The sequence below is a fragment of the Thunnus albacares genome, chromosome 15 (genome assembly GCF_914725855.1).
Source record: "Thunnus albacares chromosome 15, fThuAlb1.1, whole genome shotgun sequence".
NCBI classification, from domain to species: Eukaryota; Metazoa; Chordata; class Actinopteri; order Scombriformes; family Scombridae; genus Thunnus; species Thunnus albacares.
This window is the reverse complement of record NC_058120.1, coordinates 22,115,966-22,137,409: the sequence shown is the minus strand read 5'-3', so window position 1 is coordinate 22,137,409 and position 21,444 is coordinate 22,115,966. Positions and strand designations below refer to the sequence as shown.

General features: G+C 39.2%; 2 protein-coding genes across 10 annotated transcripts in view; both read right to left on the bottom strand.

Annotated features, from left to right (window-relative positions):
• sash1b (SAM and SH3 domain containing 1b) overlaps positions 1 to 6,326 on the bottom strand; it is a 54,544-nt gene extending 48,218 nt beyond the window's left edge. For 2 of the 4 annotated variants that reach the window (XM_044374269.1, XM_044374270.1), the window contains exons 1-2: positions 6,161 to 6,326; positions 4,854 to 5,476 (exon numbers count right to left, since the gene is read on the bottom strand). In XM_044374269.1, coding sequence (XP_044230204.1) covers positions 4,854 to 5,327 — 474 coding nt within the window. In that variant the 5' untranslated portion in view covers positions 5,328 to 5,476; positions 6,161 to 6,326. The remainder of the gene's footprint in view (positions 1 to 4,853; positions 5,477 to 6,160) is intronic. The other 2 variants (XM_044374272.1, XM_044374273.1) reach the window with 2 other exon arrangements.
• Positions 6,327 to 7,695: 1,369 nt separating this feature from the next.
• stxbp5b (syntaxin binding protein 5b (tomosyn)) overlaps positions 7,696 to 21,444 on the bottom strand; it is a 29,723-nt gene continuing 15,974 nt past the window's right edge. Inside the window, exons 14-29 of one of the 6 annotated variants that reach the window (XM_044374267.1) lie at positions 21,311 to 21,351; positions 20,103 to 20,323; positions 19,420 to 19,604; positions 18,908 to 19,033; positions 18,569 to 18,720; positions 17,688 to 17,795; positions 17,166 to 17,228; positions 17,026 to 17,082; positions 16,884 to 16,931; positions 15,728 to 15,778; positions 14,317 to 14,556; positions 13,094 to 13,451; positions 12,535 to 12,700; positions 11,816 to 11,927; positions 11,334 to 11,554; positions 7,696 to 11,240 (exon numbers count right to left, since the gene is read on the bottom strand). In XM_044374267.1, coding sequence (XP_044230202.1) covers positions 11,199 to 11,240; positions 11,334 to 11,554; positions 11,816 to 11,927; positions 12,535 to 12,700; positions 13,094 to 13,451; positions 14,317 to 14,556; positions 15,728 to 15,778; positions 16,884 to 16,931; positions 17,026 to 17,082; positions 17,166 to 17,228; positions 17,688 to 17,795; positions 18,569 to 18,720; positions 18,908 to 19,033; positions 19,420 to 19,604; positions 20,103 to 20,323; positions 21,311 to 21,351 — 2,191 coding nt within the window. In that variant the 3' untranslated portion in view covers positions 7,696 to 11,198. Of the gene's footprint in view, positions 11,241 to 11,333; positions 11,555 to 11,815; positions 11,928 to 12,534; positions 12,701 to 13,093; positions 13,452 to 14,316; positions 14,557 to 15,394; positions 15,524 to 15,727; positions 15,779 to 16,883; positions 16,932 to 17,025; positions 17,083 to 17,165; positions 17,229 to 17,687; positions 17,796 to 18,568; positions 18,721 to 18,907; positions 19,034 to 19,419; positions 19,605 to 20,102; positions 20,324 to 21,310; positions 21,352 to 21,444 lie in introns of all 6 variants that reach the window. The other 5 variants (XM_044374261.1, XM_044374263.1, XM_044374262.1 and 2 more) reach the window with 5 other exon arrangements.

Below are 21,444 nucleotides of genomic sequence, written 5' to 3'. Positions count from 1 at the left end.
GCCTGTAAAACCTTTTAATCTATTTTGTGAAAATCCCCAATACACTTTCACTGCAACATTCATCCTGATGTCGGTGTTTAGGTCATTTACAGCTTTACCAGCTTTAATCGCATTACTTTTTGGCTGGACTGGACACAGACCAGCTCTAAAACCCTGAGTGTCTGTCTGTCACTGACTGACTGACTGACTGACTGATGCAGTTACACCATTGGTTGGCTGGCTCAGTGTTAGAGTTTCCCCATTGGTCACTGCTCTTTCAAAATGAATTGGTATGAACAGTTTCCATTATGTCCTCAGGGGGCGTTTACAGCAGAGCCCCGAGTGCAGCTCACTCTCAGACTTAAGTGCAGCCCCAAAATAAGTTTTAGAAACACACATTTACCACCCGAAACGTTCACATGGAGGCTCTGACACTGACAGGAGGACCAACCTACAGATACAAAAAGATGCGACGGATTCATTTTACCAGCCTGCACAGCAGCTGGTAGATAGTTAGCATGGCTAGCATCATTAACATAGCCGTGCTGTGCTGTGTGTAGCCCATAGACTGTATAGAAATAAAATGTAGCTGCAGTGTTTCCAGATTAACAGCACCATGCTGGGGAGGTGACAGGTGTGTTTGCGGTGTTTGTGTGCTCTGAAAGATGTCACGGTGCGGACATAAAGTCACACAGCTGACAGACTGTTAGCATAGCATGCTAATCGTACGTAAACATAGGAATGAGACCATATGTTTACAGACATCTGCAGATAGAAAATGATGAAAGCAGAGTTAACAGACAATCAGAATAATTATAATCAAAATTAAAATTAGTGCTCTTTCAAATCAAACATCCTACGATATGAATGGAAAGTGGTGTTCTTGCAAACGTTGTTTAACCACGTCATGTGATGCTACTTCAGTACACTTTAACAACAAATATTATTGGGACAGCTACAGAAAATTGCAGATGAACATTTAATATCCAGGAATTCACATTATAGACACTACCACTGACTATCCCTGTTACAAATTGGCCACAATTTCGCATATTGACCATAAACGGCCCAGCCATATACTAGGTTTTGACCTAGTCTTGTTTTCTCTCTCTCAAAGTCACTAATAGGTCCTGCAGGCCTGTGTGAACTAGTCATGCGTGCAAAATAGTCAGAAAAGCACATTGCTCATTGAGAATTGATTGCACTACCAAACTCAGACTGAGAGACAGAGGCATTGTGGAATTACAGATCCAAACCACTGCAACTCCTGAACTGAATAGGACCTGAGGACATGCCATACTGTTTTTTGATCTCACCTACATTAAACATAACTAAGGTCAATGTTTGTTACAGAAGTGCAAAAAATGATGGTATGGTATGAAGATGACTCCCAGAGCATTTTCTAATATACCATTTTACCGTTTTAGAGTTTTCAAGTTACCAATAGTAGTTTTATATTTTTAAAAATGTTTTCTGTTAATTTCAGTGTGTTATGAAAATTAAACTTCTAGAGGTGGATTTTTAAAATTATTTGTGTGTGCTAATGCAATAGATCACTTTTCACTTATGTTTTTATCACTGTGCAATGATCATGTGACTTTATGGCATTGGGGCCATTAAGACAGAAAAAAATAACAGTAGTTGTAAAATAACCAAAATCCCAGACAATATCTAGAGTAAAAGCAAGTCAAAATATTAATTTCATATTGGTATGATATTGATATATCACCCCGCTCTGCACAAATTCAAGCAAAAAAAAAAAGTACTGCTGGCACAGCCAGACTTGGCCTGAAGCTGCAGTATGCTATTTCTGATGAGAAAATGGGCCATACTGGCCTACATACCTGCATTCTGAAACCATTAAATGGACTAAATCTGATGAACCCGGAAGGCCAAACTGCTCTAAAATGCTGTTATCACACAGAGCTGACCTGATTGTTGTGTTATTTTAAAAATCAACTCTTCACTGATGAGCTGCCCCAATCAAACTGGTAATCAATATGCACACCGTAAATGATCATGCACGTCTTCATAGTGCAAGTACTGCTAAGGATCCAACAGACCATATTTAAAGTACCAAAAAGATTGGCCTATTTCCTACTGAAATGCAGCAGAATGCCATTATACTCCATTGTTAACCACACAGTGTGAGGCTTGAGAACAAATGTTAAACATAAATGATTTGATAGTGACAGTCATTTGAACTTTGTAAAGGCTACATTAACTAGCTAGAAGAGCATAAGCGTAGCTACTGTCCCATCCGCTATTGTAAAATCTGTTCCTTTAATAGGTTTTGGCCTGTGAATGAACCTAAAACTCCAGCATGGCTTTTGCTGACTACAGAGCTGATGGTGCTTTTAAGTCTGGAGAATTAAAGAAACTTTTCTGGGTGAATCTAACTGTGCCTGTATTAGTTGCAACCTACAAAGGGGTTAGAAGTGATTCACAAAGTGCCTCTGCACTTAGTAGTTTGCAGCATCTGAATCTTTCATGAACAGTATGTAGCAGTGAAGCAGACCAGAACCATACAATAAAGTACAGTACAGTGCAACTATTTTATCTTATGACACAACAGAAGGGTAAAATAAACTTTTCCAATAAGACTTTCATTATGAGAATAAATGAAAATATGCCAAACATCGCAGTGTGTTTTATGGGTAGACAAGGCTGCACAATAGGGAGCCTTGTTTAAAGGCACTCTAGTAAAGCAGGCTCAATATTCTCTGATTTCTATTAACACAAAGATCAGTTCAATCAAACTGGAAAGCTGCTCCTGGCTCGCCTGTCCCTCAGACCACATTCATTCATTGTTGATGAGCAGCATTTAAAACTTGTATCTGCTGAGGAAAGACGAAACCAAGATGAGTGTGAATGTGCATTAAAAGAACAATTTGTCTCTTGGCTGAGTGCCACTGCTGAGAACACAAACTGTGCCTAAGGTCTGAAAATACAAAGATTTTCTGGGTTGGTGTCCAACGGTCGTATTTAGCAGGGATTCATTACGACAGTCTGTTACAATACATATGAAACAGATTCATAAAACCAGTCCACCGTTCACTGTCTAATGGAAAACATCGGTTTTCTGTGATATAATAAAAAACAGAATCCATCAATCACACCTTCCACTGATAGTGACAGACCGTTGGAAATAAGCCAAATGTGCTACTCAGTTTGTCATCTGGCAGGCCTCGGACTATTCACTCAGTGTATTATGGACTGAATGGATTTGGTTGATGCCAAAGTAGAATAGCCATCCTCTACAATTAATTAATTGCAGCAGACTCTGCAGCCGGCAGACTGTACAGTTGTCAGGAACATAGCAGATCACCAGAAATAAAATGCCATGTTGTCAGTAAATGTATTATCTGTGGAGTAAACATCTGTCATCATGGCTGATCCATTGTCCTACTGACATCTGCCTTCAGAGGTCAGAGGATTTTTAACCCCTGCTCACTGGTTATGCTTAAATCATATAGTATGCAGATTCCACTCTTCATGCAATCACAAGCACCAGCTAAGCTATCTATCATCATTACTTTTCTGAATCCCAGAAATCCTGAGATAACCTTTATCTTGACCTTTAACACTTAAAATACCTGATTGCATATCTGGATGCACTGTACAGTAAAGCTAAAACCATTAGTGGAATAATCAATAAGTCGCCTGACAGAAAATTAATCAGCAACTATCTTGATTAATTGTTTTTCTTCAAAAATTTAAAACATCACCCCTACTTCCAGTTTCTCAATTGTAAAGATGTGCTGCCTTTGTTTATCTTATGCGACAGCAAATTTGAAGATATTACCTTTAGGATATTGTGATGGACATTTTTTAACTAATATCTGACATTTTATAGGCCAAATAATTAATGAAATAATTGAAAAGTGGCAGTGACAAGTGGCAGATTAATCAACAATGAAATCTACAGTATTTTGTTTTACATTACAGTGTATTTCTTCTTATTCCTGCACCACCGTCTACACGTAGACGGCATGAAATTATACCAAAATATATACTAGCAGGGACTGATTCATCTATGAGATCTAAAATTTCATTGCTAAACTTCTGATTTTGGTGTCAATCTCTCAGAGTCCAAGTACAAACCTCAACAGACCAGAATACAATGCAGACACACATTTATCTTAAATGGAACATCTTTCTCCTTGCACTCATTATTGTGTTCACCATGTAAAACATACAACCCAAGAGATCACTCGGCAGTCCTGATATTGCTATCAGGTGTGTAATCTATTTAACCTGAACATGTTGTGAGTAAATTAGAAGAAGGTGAAACATCACTAAGGCAGCAATTAATTGTGTAGTCTATAAACTGTAACGAAAAAGAATGAATAGTAGAATAAAAACAATCAAAAGTTTGAAAAAGCCAAACTAACAAAAAAACCCAAAATTGATTTACAGTGATTACAAGAGAGCCAATAAATCTTGACATTTGATCAAAGAAGTATTGTTCACAATTAATTTTCTGTTCAACTAATTGATTCATTTATTTATTAATTGTTTCTGCAGTAACATCACCACACTAAATCTGAACCCAAGCAACAACAGCTCAATTATACTGTGAGATTTAAAAGAACAATAGACAAATATACCAATGATAAAATATTACTAAATCAAGCTACTGAACATACAAATTACTTCAGTTTTCAGTAAGAGTCAATCTTGGCCAGTGGCCAGAAATACCAAAGCATCCTTGGAGCAATAAGGAAGAATCACTGGCAGTCAGCACCATCAAAGAAATTCGACACACTCTTCATCACATACACTACAAAGTAAGCGTGCTAAATTACAAGAGGCAGCACTTGAAGAGTCGGCATTCAGTATCACCTTGTTGTAAGGAAATAAAATGTGCCTACCTTGTGGGTGTACGGAGCTTGTCCAAGGTTGATTCCATCTTTTGCAAGTTTATCTCTTATCAGTACCTTGAGCTTCAGTTTGGGATAAGTCACAAAATCATTACAATCTGTGAATATCGGGTCATGGTTTCCAGGACAGGAGGCCTGGTGTATTCCTGTGTGTGACCTTAATGTCCTCAAGTCCTCCTCTCTGTTTGAGTGTAAAGTGTGGTGGCAAGTAGGAGCATCCAGAGGCTCTAAGGTGAAATAGTAGCCAGGTGATTTCCTTTTCTCTTCCTCTTTCAGCTGCTGCACTGCTGAGAGCAGCCTGTGTCTGTGATACTGAATTCGGACACCTATGGCATCAAGGTCTGGTCCCCCAATCTGTTTACAAACCTCCAGATCGTCATACCCATTGTCAATGAACGACTCCACATACTGAGACAGATGGAGCTTCGACAACCAGTCCAGGACGAGGTTCGGCCCTTGACTCATCTTAAGATATACAGTAGGGAGGCCTACCTTAAGTGCACACCATCATCCTCACCTCCAGTCACACTGCTGCTGCTGCTGTTGGGAGCTGTGGTCCACTTAACTCCCACCTTACACACAGTCCCAAGTTCAATTCTCCAAAGCAGGCACATCTATTAGATATGGGCAGAGCAATAGAAAACACTGTGTAAACAGCAAAGGGGTCAATATTACTGTATAAACATATTCAGCTCTCAGATGCTCTGTAATCTGGCCAATCCTGGTTTAAGCATCTGCCCTGCTGAAGTGCTTTTGAGCAAAAACAGTGCAAGCAAGACAGGTTCAGACTCTCCTGTTGATCTCTTGGAGATTATAAGTGAAAGATAAAAATTCCCCTCATGAAGAAGCTGGTTTGTTTCTAAGCCAAAACAGTCCAACAAATGAATTTCACTTCTTCAACCGTTAAAAGCGTGAAGCACGTGACGCAAGCACTTCTGGACATATAAGTAGTAGCTACTTTCTGTCGTCGACGGAATTGTAAAGTTAGCCGGTGAGAAGAGTCGAGTTATCTACATTTCTGTGAAGTTATCCTCTGCCAAAAATAGGGAGAGAGGGGAAAAAAAACACCGTAACGTTAACAGTTGGCGTCTTCTCATACTGCATCCATCCTCTTTGTCTCATTCATCGCGACGGTTACTGAGCAAAGACGCTCAGGTCCATCAAACATTTAACGGAGCAAAAATTAAAAGGTTTGACGTTGAAGCCGGGGTAATAGATAACTACTGTAACTTGCTTGTTGAAAAGAAAAGCATACGAATTTTCTACATCTTTTCCGAAGTGCACTAGTTGTGGCTTACTTTATGCCTGGCTGCCTCCGAATTCAACTTTGCTGTCCCTCCGCTTCATCCGCCGTCTCCGTCAGTGTGAGGATGATGCTCAGGCTTCAGTCACCGCTATAGTGTTTTTTTTTACCCCGCTGGACTACGGAAGTTCTGCGAGTAATGGCGCCACCTGCAGGGACTTCTGGGAAATGTAGGACTCCTGAAAACAGGTAAATAAAGCTGATTTTCTACTTATAGGACGGGTTCACAATTTTTCAAGTCTGTCTTAAAACAATAGTCAGGTGCCCAAATGAACAGTGAAATAGGTTTTTCTTGCTGTAATCATCCCTCCCGTTCATACTGACCATTAGAAGATCTCTTCATAATGCACTTACAGTGTAAGTGATGGGGGACAATATCCACAAGCTTCCTTCTGTGCAAAAATGTATATAAAAGTTTATCTGAGGCTATTATAAAACTTAAGCCGTCCAAATGAGTCAAATCAAGTAGATATCTTTCAACGTTACAGTCTTTTTAGTACCAAAGTCCCTCTTTTTGTTCTTATACTTCCACTGCAGCTCAACAGGGAAACACAAAGAAGGAATTTGATGCTAAAAAGACTTTAAATGTGGCAGATATCCACTTGATATGACTAATTCAGACTGCTGAAGCCTCACTCATATAAGCTTTGCATAGACATTTCAATGCATTTTTGCACAAAATAACTGTGTGGACACATTGTGGATTTTGGCCCCCATCACTTACATTGAAAACACATTTGAAGGGGATCTTTTAATAGCCAGTATGTACAGGAGGAATGATTACAGCGAGGAAAACCTCTTTCATTGTTCATATGGACACCTGACTGTTGTTTTTAGACACACTTGAAAAATTGTGAACTCGTCCTTTAAATATTTCCTTCATTGTTTTAAATTCATACTTATATTGTGTGGAATACTCAAAAACCAGGATGCCATGTTTGTTATTGCCACATCATTCAAACAGAAATATTACTGATATTATGTATTATTTCATAACAAGGTTCCCAAAACTTAACCTGACATACATCTGGATTTTATAAACCGAGGAATTTCCGCTGTGAACAATGCTTGGCCCTGTACTATACGTGACTATTAGGTGAATACAAACATAAAGGGCAAATTACAGAAGTGGCCAAATGTTGGAAATAAAAAATTACACTGAAACTGATATTAATATAAATTTTTACGTGACTGGTAAAGGTGCATCTCTAATTAAAACAAGTAAAAGTCATGAAACCACGAAAGCACTCACCAATATACATAACAAGTCATAACAAAAGAACTAATGAACAGCATATGATCTCTTCAGCCAATATGTTATATATATGTATGTTGCCTCTTATGATGATTTCAAGGAAGTGTTGGACCATGCAGGAGGGTTTTTGGTCTTCAGCTGACATTGACCTCTGACTTGAGGACAGATGTGTCCCAAAATAATTTCCAGATAAGAAAATAGTGAAGTACTCATGTTAAAATCATGTCAGTGAGCAAACAGGAAGAGATGACACAGAAAACACAAGACAAAACAGATTATGATTGGTTTTACATTTATTTTCCATTGCACAATAATATCTATATATACTGTATCTACAGTCTAAATTGTTTGTGGCAGCAGATTAAGTCAGACATCCATGTGAAATTTATTTTAATAAAACTGTACAAAAATTGCCTACTATGAGAAAATACTGCAACTCCACAGATATTCATCCCAGAAGACAGATGGATGGAAGTATGGTGACTGAGAAACCCTTCAGCTCTCCTGCACTGCGCTTGTAAGCCTAGCTTTCGATTTCAATGCATTTCTACAGTGCAGCGAAAGCAAGAGTTTTCATGAAGCAAACAGTAACATAAACAGATGTACCAATAAAATAAATATAATCTCTAACACTTATACAATTGGCATGATCAAATGAAAATGGGACACGTTTCTGATGTGTGATGAGCACTTCAGTTTTGTTCAACATGGTGGTAAATACAAATGCCAAAACAGACAATCTCTAAGAGGGATAATACATGGTTGTTTCAAGTTTGTAAACACTTAATATCATGCATCCTTCAATGTGCAATAAGAGACCATTTAGGACATATATGTTGCAAACTGAAGCACTTTAAAGTCGAGGCCACACTTTGTAGAAAGACTCAGCGGCCCACCAAGAGGAGACGACCCCCCTGCAGTAGCAAAGCTTGAATCTGAGATGAGCATGTTCAATATATAACCAGAAAATGTTTTATTGTCATGTTTGGATAATGTTAATTATGCACAACCATTGTTTGGACGTTAATGTGAGTTATTCTATCCCAAAATTACATTAAAGGTATTAATTTTTTTTTATATATATTATTGAAATTAAAAGTATATATATTTGTTTTCAAATATATAAATATATCATAGTATCATTAACCTGACATTGAAAACAAATCTGAGAGTGAAGCAATCAGCATAATTGGCAAATGACATAGATAAGCATAGGTTCTGTCATGTTTTGGTCCTTTCAAAAACAAGAAAATGGGACAAAATAAAGAAATTAAAAATCATATTAACAAAATTATTTTAAGTACAAAAAATAGTGCAAAACCCACATAACTGCTCTTTCAAATGGGTTTATCTCAGTAGTATACAGTAGAGTAGATTAAAATCAGCCAGCTAAAAGTGAAGGGTTTTATTCCAAAATGCTGTATATCCATCTTGGATAAAACATTTTTGGTGTAATTGATAACTCAATATCTCCAAAGTATATATGATTTAATCCTCTAAAATCTAAGAAAAGCTCTCGAAACTCCAAACAAGTGTCTCTAGCTTTTACTTCATGCCTGCAAGCATTTTTCAATGAGTCAATGTCACTTTTTTATTATTTATTTATTTTGGAATTAAACTCTTCAAATTCACTTTGTCTGTCTTCTGAACGCATGTACAGCAGTTTGGGAAAGTAATGAGGGTGGCATGCCCAGAAGAAGAAGCTAAAGCCAATCTACTTTCCCCCCCCTACACACAGTAGACTTCTGGACTTCAGAGTGCTGTTAAAATGTATCCAGACCGACTCTTACCATTTGGGAAAAAAAATCAAGACAACTTTGTGAAATTAAGCTCTTTGGTGTCGGAAAAGAACATGGCCGCAAGCGTACAGTATGTCACGTTGCCTGAACCTGCACTGTCAGATTTGTGTCCAGCTGTCCCCGTTATTTACAACATTTGGCAGCAATCTGGACTGACAAAGTCTTGTCTCTCTTTTCCAAATAAAAAGACCAACAGATAATGCTCCTACATTGACACAAATAGCAGCATATCCTTGCACCTCATGAAAAAGAAATCTAATTACAATAGAATTCTAGTTTATCACATTGAAAAACACTGTCAAGCAAAAACAAAAACCTCAAAAGACCTATTGTAATACACTGTATCTATGTAGTATTATAAATATTGGCGCCCATACACATATCCCTGAATATATGTATGTTCACAAACACACAGATATACACATAGGTAGAGGTTAGCATATATGCGTCATGAGGCAAAGGCAGAAGAGAAACAGTTTTTAAGTGAATGGTTGAGAGAGAGATGACCAGCGGCACCGTGTGGAACACTCTGTGGTGCTTGGTCATTTCTACTGGCAGCTACGAATACGAAGACAGCATTACCATTTCCATTGTGCTGTGAGAGACACATGCTTTTTTTTCCCCCCTACACACTGAGAAACAAGACGAAAAATCAACTTCAGCTATGACAGAATGCCAAAAACAAATTTGAATAAAACGTGTATAGATATAATCTTTATCACAAAAAAACTGAGAATTGTAACCAAAATATACATTTATGCAATCTAATTATATTCTAAGGACAATCTTTGTCTTGCCCTTTAACACATCGTCTTCCACGACTTAGCTACAGCCCCATGAATGCTAGAAGTGTATAAGAACTTCAGGGGGGTTTCCAGTGTATCAACTTTTTATCTTTCTGATAGATCAATGTAAACTCTTCAATAGGGGTAAACATTTTCAGCACTTTTTGTGCATTTAATTGAAAAGGAAAAAATAAAAATTAATGCCCAACATACAAAATTCTTTTACTTCCTATCTATTATTCTGTTCCAATAAATAATCTAATTAAAAATAAAAACCAAAGTGACTTTCAGAAAAAAAAAAAAAATCATTTGTTTGTCTCAACTAAAACGACTCAGTTGGGAAAATGCTGTAAAAGAAATGGTGATGAACTAGTGTACTACCAGCCCTTATTCGATGAGAGGCAATAGATTCTTCATCTCTCGGTCCACATTACTACTGTTCTAAGTGCTTGAAAGGCCCTTTCTGGACACGAAATGACAAAAACAGACTGACAAAAAGGATAGCGGTCAAACTTTCAAAATAATTTAGACCAGAAAAACAAACAAACACCAGTCCTTCATTGATTCAATCATTCCTATAGAAACATACATCATCATTGACTTGATTAGATTTGAAGGACGGGGGGGGGGGGGGGTCTTCAGACTTTTCTCCTCATTTAAGTCCACTGTGTTTGGCAGACACCATAAAGGGCAGAGAAAGGAAAATAACAATTGCAATCAGGCCACCACAAGTACATGTTTTGCAGAATTGTCTTTCCTCTTTCAGAACAAAACAGCAGGGTGTGTGTGTGTGTATATATATGAATATATACACACACACATACACATATATACATATATGAGATATATATGAGTGCATGACCGATGGATATGTAAGGTCCCCTCTCTCCTGTTCTGCGGACTGATGTTAAATAAACATCATCGCTCTCAGATGAAATGGAAAGAGAGATTCCTAAGAGCTTCTCTTCTTCCATTTCTTTCCATTCTCATTACGTCGGGTTGGCCAGTGTCTACTCTGCGGCAGTCCTCCGGTGACTGAGGTAATGCAGAGTGTGTGATATTGTGCTGAGAATAAAAGCATGAGTCTGTAGAGCAGAACCCCCCGTGGAGAGAAATAGAGAAGAAGAGGGACCTGCAGCTCCTCAGAGATACTGGTGTGTGTGATTACAGAGTCCGATGCTCCACACGCTGCCATCAGAGCTGGTACCACTTCTTGTCTTTGTACTTCAGCATCATCTGAGGGCAAAAAGGAGGAGGAAAAAAAAGGAGAGTCAGAAACAAGGGAGTTAATGTGAAAACAGCTTGCTTAAACAGATGCCAAGTGCATACATCATGAGCATGTTTGGAGAAGGACTCTGCGCTGGCCATCATGGCAGCCGTTCTCTCCTCCAGCTCGCCCAGTTTCTGCCCTCTCTCGTCCAAAGCTACCCGAGCGCGGGCCAGATCTCCCACAACCCCAGATGCCGCACCCTTCATGCCTTCCATGTTGCCTGGGCCAGGGATATGCTGGGCCAGGCTTCGGGAGGCTTTACCAGCGGCTGTTTCACCAACTACCAAAGACAAAAAGAGAAATCAATGTACTGTGTTAATAAATTCTGACATTTGTCAAATGATACCTTGGTGGTTAAAGAAATTTAAAATCTGTGACTGAAAGGTAACAATAACATCCCCTAATTTCCCGACTGGTGGCTTTGATAAGAAACCAGTGACATTAAAACTAAGCAGAAATATACATGATGAACTAGAACTCATAACACAACTATGAGGCTAAAAACACTATGATGTAAAATTACGTATTGTCCACTACTCACAGAGGTCTTCCCGATCCAGAGACTGAGCTCCTCCACCAAAAAGGCCTTTGAAGAAACCTCTGTTAGGAGCCTCCGGTGTCTCCACGGGGGTGAATAACTCACTGAGCATCTCCTGGAGAAGACAGAAACATTAGCACATGTCTATTTCACCATTTCTACTTGTGGACATACAGACTTATAAAGCACTCCACTGTTCAATTATTGTTATTACCTTTTTGTAATCCATGCCTTTTCAAGTGTTGATAGCATATATGCAACTATGTATTTTTCCATTTTTTACATCAAAACAAATGTTTTTCTAAATAACTCTTGCTGGCATTTTTAGATTTATGAAAATGAGTACATCGCATTGAAATATTCTTTCTTGTGTGTTTTTGTTTTCTCCATAATAGATTTGATATTATATCTGGACAAAGATCCCAGATTTTTACTTGTCAATAGAGGACGCAGTAGCTAATCTGGTGCAAAATGACAAAAAAATGGAAGCCTGAAGATTAGTTACAAGTATGTAATACATAACAGCCGACAACTGGTTGAGTCAGCAGGGTAACATTAACAGCTGTATGTTGTAACTGAATATGTCTGCACCCACATACTGTAATTAAGTTTGATTCAATCCAAACCTTCATGGAACATATTTGGCATTAATGGATCTGAAAATGACACATGAAGTCAAAATTTTCATGGTCTATCCAAGTCACCGGTAACAACTGCCTGACCTGCAGGTTGTCGCAGGTCTCCTGGCTGTAGGTGATCCTCTGGATCTCGGTGGGCGAGGTGAGGTACAGCGCCTGACCCTGGTTAGAGAAGCAGAACGTCCGAGCTATCCGCATGTCTGTAAGCGGCAGGTAGTTCATGTCCAGCAGAGGCCGTAGACTGGGCAAACTGTCACAAAGAAGAGTTTGTAGACACATTGTAAATACGTTAAGAAATCTACTATACATGTAGTTATTACAATTTGATCAGAGATTTTCAAAAAAAAGATACCAATTCCAGTATTTTGTACTGGATCTGCTGTTAGTTAATGTTTTTCTGATACCAAATATCATATATATTTAGATTTTAAACAAAAACATACAAGTGGTCCAGAATTTCATTATTTTTAGCATGTAAATGACTGTAACAGCATTAATAGCATGGAACACAGTGTTTTTTTAAAAAGGCAGTGAGACCCATCACACATATTCAATAGCAGGGAAATTATACATCTACCTTGAGATTAATGTTTTACACCCCTCCCCTCCCCAAAAAAACCATGATGATGATAAATTAAGTTACCTCAGAGTCATGATGTGCCCATTAGCACAGAAACAGGCGATGCAGTTAGTTCCGGCCATCTGCACGACATCAGCCCTCAGCACGAAGGAGGTCTCTGTGATGTTGTGTTTGTAGATGCGAGTTTGGGAGGGCAAGGCCACCACCTTGGCCTGTTTCTCCGAACACAGCACGGCGAAGTGGGAGTCCTGGCCCTCTTGCGATGAGGGAGGGGAGGCTGGCCTGCGCCTCCTGCTCTTCTCCTTCTCTTCATCTGAGGCATTTGGGTCATACCATGACTCATAGGAAGGGGGCAGCAGAGCTCCAGTGGCGTCCAGGAGGGCCATCGTCAAAATGCCTCCTTTGAGTCTGGCAAGGGTGCCTGGAAAAATGAGTATTACGAATACATTAAAGTATAAGTTTACTGTTCCTTTTTTTACTGCATTTTTTAAATTTGTGTCTGAGTTTTTCATGATAACCAGGCATGAAGGGCTGCTATGCTGCACAGTCATGGTTTGAACAAAGTATTTATTTTTAGTCTTATCTAAAAAGGCACAATCCATGACTGGTGTACAGTTGGACTGTCAGGTTTAAGTTAAGTTCCATCTAGGCTCAATATACTATGTCTACACTGATTTAGCCATATTGTGGATCCATGTAAACTCAATGTGACCATTGGGGCCTTTGGTAATATTGTTATTCATTGCTTTTGGCTTTTATATTAATTTTAAACACTGTCTGTGGGGCATTGATAGGCTTTCTAATGAATATACAGTACATGACTCAATAATAACTTTACAGGGATATTTGTGGGGTGTAACTTACCTTTTGGCTAATGCACTGCGCTCCTTACACACTAATATTTCAAGTCACCACAATTTTCCTCTCTCTCTCTCTCCTCCACCACTTCCTTCCTGAACTTTAACTATTCGCAGTGCAAGAAACCACAAAGACATTTCAGCTATGAGGGCCACATCATTTTGTAGTTTCAAAAGTAAGTGACAAAGCAAAATCACTTTCCTGCATTATACTGAATTGTATCTTCTATCTTTAACACACATGATTAATACCTGTGTGTTGGGAAAGTGTGATTTTAAGGGTCTGGGAGTGATGACTGCGCTCTAAGAGATTGCTGTGTCAGTTCCAACTACTAGTCAATAGAGGTCATTAAGGGTTATAGATGAGCTAATGTGCTTTTCAGAGTCACCAGTCAAATGCAGATCTACACCTAAGAATCAGCCTCTTACCGCAGGAGGAGATCCCGACAGGTTGCTGCAGCCTCTGGTCCCCGCTGGGCGGCAGGCTGAGGGCCACAATCATCACAGAGCCCTGCGTGGTTCCCACCAACACACAGGGGCTGACAAGGCTGTCCGTCTTCCTGGGGAAACTCTCGCAGAAGTAAAAGGAGGAGATGGCCTCTCGAGACTCCCTGTCTATGCTGGTTACACTTGAACTACGTGAGCGGCTGAATGAGTTATCCTTGGCATCTGGATAACACAGTGAGCACAAAAATTAGATAATGAGGAAATGATTTGTGCGAAATGAAAGAGATAAGAAGTTTATTGAGGACTTCTCTGTGCAAATGAGAATTAGAGATGTTAATGGCACAAACTCCATCAGGTCAAAACTCAGTTAAATAGTTAGAGCTCAGTTTATTGCCAACAAATGCTTGATTGTTGTGCTACTATTTGTAAAGTAGAACACATCCTAAATCATATTCATGACTTTTATTGAAGTGACCCGAGACAGAAAAATAAAAACAAAACAACCAACTCTTTATTGAGCACACACCGAAAAGCTTTTTGACATTGAGATGCTTTTGCTGTTTACGTTCAATGATGCAATTTTCTTTTAAAAAAGGTTCCCAATTTACTTTTCTGCAATCGCATTTGACAACAACATTCTCAATGTGAAAAATTGTATCAGATATGCATGTAGTACTACAGTGAACTGGTATTTAAAGAGCAAGAATTATTCATGCCTAATTACAGTGTTGACAGCAGCTGAAACACAAGCCTTTACCCTCTTTAAAAAGCTAATGAGGAATCCCAAAACCAACACAAAAAGATCTGTGACAAAGAGGGGCAGGCTAAACACACCGCTCGACATGTTCTTCACAAGGAAAAACTGTAAACAAGAAAAGCAAGAACTCGAACACTGAGTGCAGTCAAGCCAGTGGAACTTCCTCAAAAAGAAGGAAACAGGTCATTGTGAGAGGATTAGTGTCATATGTCAACCAAGTGGGAATAGAAGCCCCAGCAGTGTTGGGGGTTAGTACCAGTTATCCCACTTCAGCCCAAGTCAGACCATGGCTGGTCCACTCACTGGTAATGGGGGCTGACTTAGTTCTATAGATGGAATTCATCTGGCTCATCCTGGCTGCCGTCTTGCCTTCGTTCATACAACAAAAGCGCTTTCTACATGTGAGGGAGCGCCATCGTTGGAACTTCTCCTCTGCTCACAGTGCAAACAAAGATCAAGTGTTCGTCTCAGTGTACAATACCGTACAACAGTCTCACATCAACATGCAATTAGCAATACTCTCATAGAAGTCTTTTACAGCTGTGAACTTAACACAAAGCAGAAGATTCAAGTCACACACCTGTAAGAAAATGTAGAGATTAGATTAGAAACTAAAAGTTAGTAGTTTTGGCTTACCCTGGTCTGGCTTTGGCTCACTAGACGAGCTAATTTTCCGTGACATCTTGGCTGTAAAAGAAACAAATACCCCTATTTTATGAATAACGGCGAAAAATGGAAATGTTGTTGAAAAATGAAAAGGTTTTCAAATTAATTACAATCGATGATTCATCATTTCAGTCATTTGTGACATAGTGTTTACTGTGAAAATCAGTGCACAATTATTTCAAAAGTCAGGATTTTCAGTTATACTTGAGAGTGGTGATACATACTGTAGGACAACTGTTGAGGACGTACATACTGTACATATATGCTGCACATGGGAAAACTCTTACTTTGTGAGCGTAAGAAGACCCTGCAGTCCTTTAACAGAAATGTTTTGATTCCAAAAACATTTTAATTGATTTTGGTTAGTTCTTCTCACTTTGTTGTTTGCTACCAGGAGCTTTGCCAAATTGTATAAAATCCCAAAAGTTGCCTGTTGCAGCCTATAACCACCCTAAAGAGAAACCCTGAGAATACAAATGAGGCTTAGAAGCATCACAGACAACCAAAGGGCCTGTAATATCAAACAAAGCAAGGAGCAGTCAGGAAATAAGGTAATTATAATTCAGTGAACATAGTTATGCAAAGAGAGTAGGAGGAGGAAAAAAAAAAAATCAGTGGGTAGCCAAACAGTTAACACTGCACTGAAGCCCTGGAATCAGAAACACACACAAGTGTCTACAGTCGAAGAGAAATGATTCACTTGCACATTTAAGTGACATGGTTAGACATTAGTACTGTAAAGAATGAGGCGTGAAGCAGATTTTCTATGCTTCTGACTTAGTAAAAGGTAACATTTGCCCATTTGGTATGATATTTTCAATCCGCAGTTTTGTAACAACAGCCAACAGCATTTTGGCAGAAATTATGCATAGAAAATCTGAGGCCTGAAATTTCAAAAGATTTCCTGTCATGCATTTGATAAAGAATCCTGATTAATTTCATAAATCAACTATGAGAGCCCCATACCATATGATTAGCAAAAACACATTTCTTGAATGCACTTCTTTCTTTCATTGGCACAAGATGCACAGACTGACGTAGGATTAAGGCACAGTGTGGTTAGAACGCCGCCATTCAAAGAGAAAGAGTGAGTAATCGGAAGAAATACGTTTGGATGATACAGTACCAAAGTCATTGGCAACCGTCTTGGAAAAGCGTCTGCTTTTGAACTTCACTGAAAATAAGGTTCAAAAAGACAAATGAATAACTCCAGCCATTTTATAAATGCTTACATTTAAGGGGATATGTAGCTTTTAACAAAACAATACCCTTGTCTATGAACTTCTGTTTACGTTCATCATCAGAATTGCAGGGCGAGGTAGATCCTACATGACAAAGAGCAGCATTTGAAAGAGATGTATTTCAAAATAATAAAATGGTTAGTTTTTGAGACTTCAGAGAGGCTTACCTGAAGTAGGTGATTTGCAGCGGTCCTCTGAGGTGTTGGACCCATCGTTGGAATCACAGGGTGCTGTAATTAAACATAGCAGAATGAATCCGACTCACATCAGCAACTCGTACTAATTCTAAGTCAATTCCTGCAGTACACATGGTTAAAAAATAAAAGGGTAACCTATTTGAACAAAGGTAGGGATAGCTGCACATACAGTGTAGTAAATAAGCCGCACTTGAGTTAAATTCACAAATCTACTGCAATACTGTTTAGTAAAGGTGCCAGAGTTTGTCTAGTAAAACAAATGACAGGTTTTAAAGATACACTGCCTGATTTTGTTATAGCTCCCCTCAAGTACTGTCCCTGCTCATTGTTATTGAAACTCAACTGTGAATTTAAAAAATTTAAAGACAAAAAAGAGGATGTGGGGATGCTATATCAAAATCCAGGAGTGTAAATTTATTACAAAAAGGGAATACTCAGAGGAGAAAAATTATACTGTAGGAGGAATAGAAATTCTGACACAACATGACTTACTGAGGTGAGATGTTTTGTGATGTGATGTGAGGCGTAGTTTTTTCATAGACTCAGAATACAAGTTAGAAAGTCTCGACATGCAAGACGTTGAAGACACAGTTGGAATGTCTTAACCAAATCACAGAGAGAGACCAACAATAAAAACAGTCAGAAAGAAAAATGATCAGAAATTATAAGTGACAAAGTGGAGAAAGCTACGAGTCTCGGAGGCTTGCTGCTAAAATTTAAACAATTGAAATTAAACACTAAGAGTAAAATCAATATTTCTGCAGTTTGCACCAGTAAAAAAAAAAGCTTTTCACTGCAGAAAACGCAAATGAAAGCATCTTGAATCTAGCAACAAGCCACTGAGACTGAAAAGGATAAATGCAAACAGTGAATGATAGGATGTTAAAGAGAGGGAAAAAAAACACGATAAAAAGACATGAAAGAAACTAAAACAAACAAGTAAACACGGCTTATGTATTGTTTTATTATTCAAACAAATCAAAAGATGATTCTGTTACAGCAGAGCAGCTTTGATACAGCATATACTCCGAGTGCACAGATCACTAACATGCATGCTCCACTGTCCAATTGAACAGATGGAGAATCTGTCAGTGATGCCCCCTGCTGAGGGAGAGGAGCTACTGCAGGGGGCGGCGCTCATGGTGCGAAGTCGAGGCGGCTGCCAAGCGTCAGCCCTCCCTCTCTAACCCACCTCTAAAAGCCAGAGTCAGGGCCATTCAGCTAACTGTATCAACTGCTTTAGTAACACAGAGGAATATGACATTAGTAAAGAAATGTAGGGTTTATTTCAGGTCAGATGTGTTAGCCAAAGCGGTTCAGGTACTTAGCTACAGTATGGAGAGTGACCAACAAATTGCTGGAGTGCAGCTCACCTCCAGAGGGCTGTCGTGCTTTGCGTGGGGAATGAGGCTGCCTCTGGTACGGGTCAGACGGGCTGTACAGCTCTGATGTGCCCATGTTGAGAAGCAGAGTTTTCTGGAGGTAGTCCACCACAGCCAGGCCATTACTGTTCCCAAACACCACACTGCAACACAGCAGGGATGAGTACACTTTGGATTCAACCGATATTTTTATGTATTTGTTCTTAATAGTTGTGTGACAGGATGCTATTAGGTATAACCACCACTGTCAGGACAAGTGTGGGCATAAAGTTGAAGTGATCTCATTAAACCCATGTCAAAATATCAAGTGTTCTGCCCGTAGAGACTTACAGGCCGTAGGAGGAGTTGATAGCCAAGCTAGTGATCGGCTGAGGCGGCTCCCCGCTAACCCACACCAGCTGGATCACCAGCTCCACCTGGTAGCCCGGAGACTGCTTCAACGGGGAGCTCCGCACCCTGCATCAAACACACAGCGGGATGAGACAGCAGGCTACACTTTACTGAGTTCCCTGGAATAAATGATCACCTTGTGGCTAAGCTAAACTGACGATATCATCACTCATTATTATTGCTATTCCCCACTTTCCCCTTTTTTTTTACTGTCAGACTGTCTTCATCACTCATAATATTTTTATAAAGAGGATTATTTCCCCAGTGTTCTGATGCTCTGATGTAGAAATTCTGTGAAGGATTTAGTAGATGACTGAAAGAAGTTAATTTAATTTACTTAAATTATCTTTTTGGCATCAATTTTTGGTCTACTCAGTGACACAATCACATAAATGGCTGAGCCCAATTCTACTTTTTATGCAAAATGAGCAAGACAATGTAATTGTTCATACTGGAGGCATGGTATATTGTCCCGTGGTCCATCAGAGGAGTTGCTGCCTACGGAGGGATGAGTGGGAGGCTCAGTCTCCTGAGGGCTGGAGGAAGCTCCTGGGGTTGGCAGGGTGGGGGTATGCTCCCCTCCTGGGTCAGGGGAGTCCACCTCGCCAAACTCACACTGCATTCGCACCTCCAAAAGCTAAACATAAGAAATAATGTGGGTCAAGCTCTGAAGAAGGCAGGCACACTGCTGCCGAAATGTCAGCATAAAGAGTTAAGTCAGTGCTGCATAACTGTCAAAATGCTCCTGCCTTTTTGAAAGTTTTTGTGCTTGTTTGCTGCCTACAGTTATCATGACGTCTTGTGCAGTAGAGCACACCTCCCTGCAGGTTTGAGCGAGGAAGTTACACTATAGACTGACAGTAAAAAGGCTTGACATGTTTGACCTCCACTTCTCAAAATGCCTGCAATGCATCTCTCCTACCTTGGATGAAATCATGCCAGAACCAACATTTTTCTCCGTGCTGTCACAACCTGACCTGTCTTACTGTCCCAAAAAAGAAAGGGAAACTGACTGTGTGCTCTTAAATAAAACATTTCAAGACTAAAATTTAAAAACATACAGTGTTATATAAGGATTAATTTGTCCTGCACTGTTTCTGATGCCACATTACCTGGACAATGACTATTTACCCACCTGCACAACTTCAGTGGTGACTTCTTGTTTGCTGAATCTATAGACGATAACATGGGCTGACACCCCGGCCACACAGAGCATCCTGCTCTCTGGGCACCAGGACAAAGTCTGGATGGCAAACGGGTCCTCCTCTACTATATCTGTATTTGCCTTCTCCTCCTTACCACGAGCCCTCTCAAACACCTTGGCAGTCTTTAGCTTGTACAGCACTTGAAGCATTACTTTGAGAAGAGTGAAAAAAGAGGTTAGAACAATATGATAATCTACTGCCTATAGGTAATGTACCCTGGGTAGCAACCAGATCTGAATAGGATATAATGAAGTGTGTTCATGCCAACAATATTGTCCAAAGCAGCATGTAGTCCACACTTGGTGTGATATGTAGAATCATGTAGTGAACATATTAATTTATGCAGATGATAACGTTGTGTACACTTATGTTAAAAGAGAGTAGAGGGCTGCTTCAAAACTTACTGTGGCCATAGAAAAGGTCACAGAGACGTTTGATCAATCTGTTGATCTGTTTCTTAGCCTAAATGTCAGAAAAACCCTGTGAATGTGCCTCTATAATATCTGAGAACAACCACTTCAATCTAGTGATTCATATTCAAGAGGAAAGAATGACTGAAGTTTAAGAGGCAAACTGAAATGATTAAAATACATCAAATACAACTTTGTTAATTTTAGGAAAAAGAGAAACTTTCTTTCCTAAATTGCTGCCAAAATATTTTATACATGACAAGGTACTTTCCTATGTACTAACTTGGAATGAGGGTACATGAAGGGCCATTACAGCGATTACTCAATCACTTCCAAAAGTCTAGATGAAAAGTCCAAGCAATATCATGACTGCAAATGATTATATTATTCTACTGAAATGTGTCTTGTGTTCAGAACTTTGCATAATTAAGTTTCTCCTTCACAGCATGATTTTGTCACCTTGTGAGAAAATAAGACTATCTGCATGTACATTGCACTGGCTTTTACATTTTTCATCTTTGCAGACTTCAAAGACTTTATTTGGTGACATGAAAGTATGTATTATTGTTGCATGGACTGGACATTTGTATGCATTTAATTTTAACCTGAGATGGGACTGGAGATGGAAATACATTCTGAACTTTATCTAAATCTTTGGTGCACAAAATATTTCTTTATACACATTTTATACAACAACATACACAAAACAAATAACTAAAACTACTCACATGCAGAAGCATCCCAAAATTTGATCGACCCATCAGCATGTCTATTTTTGGGGGAAAAAGCACAATATTGAAAAAGAATATAACCTAATTTGTTCACAGTGCAACAAAATCACAGTTGTGCATGAATCATCAAT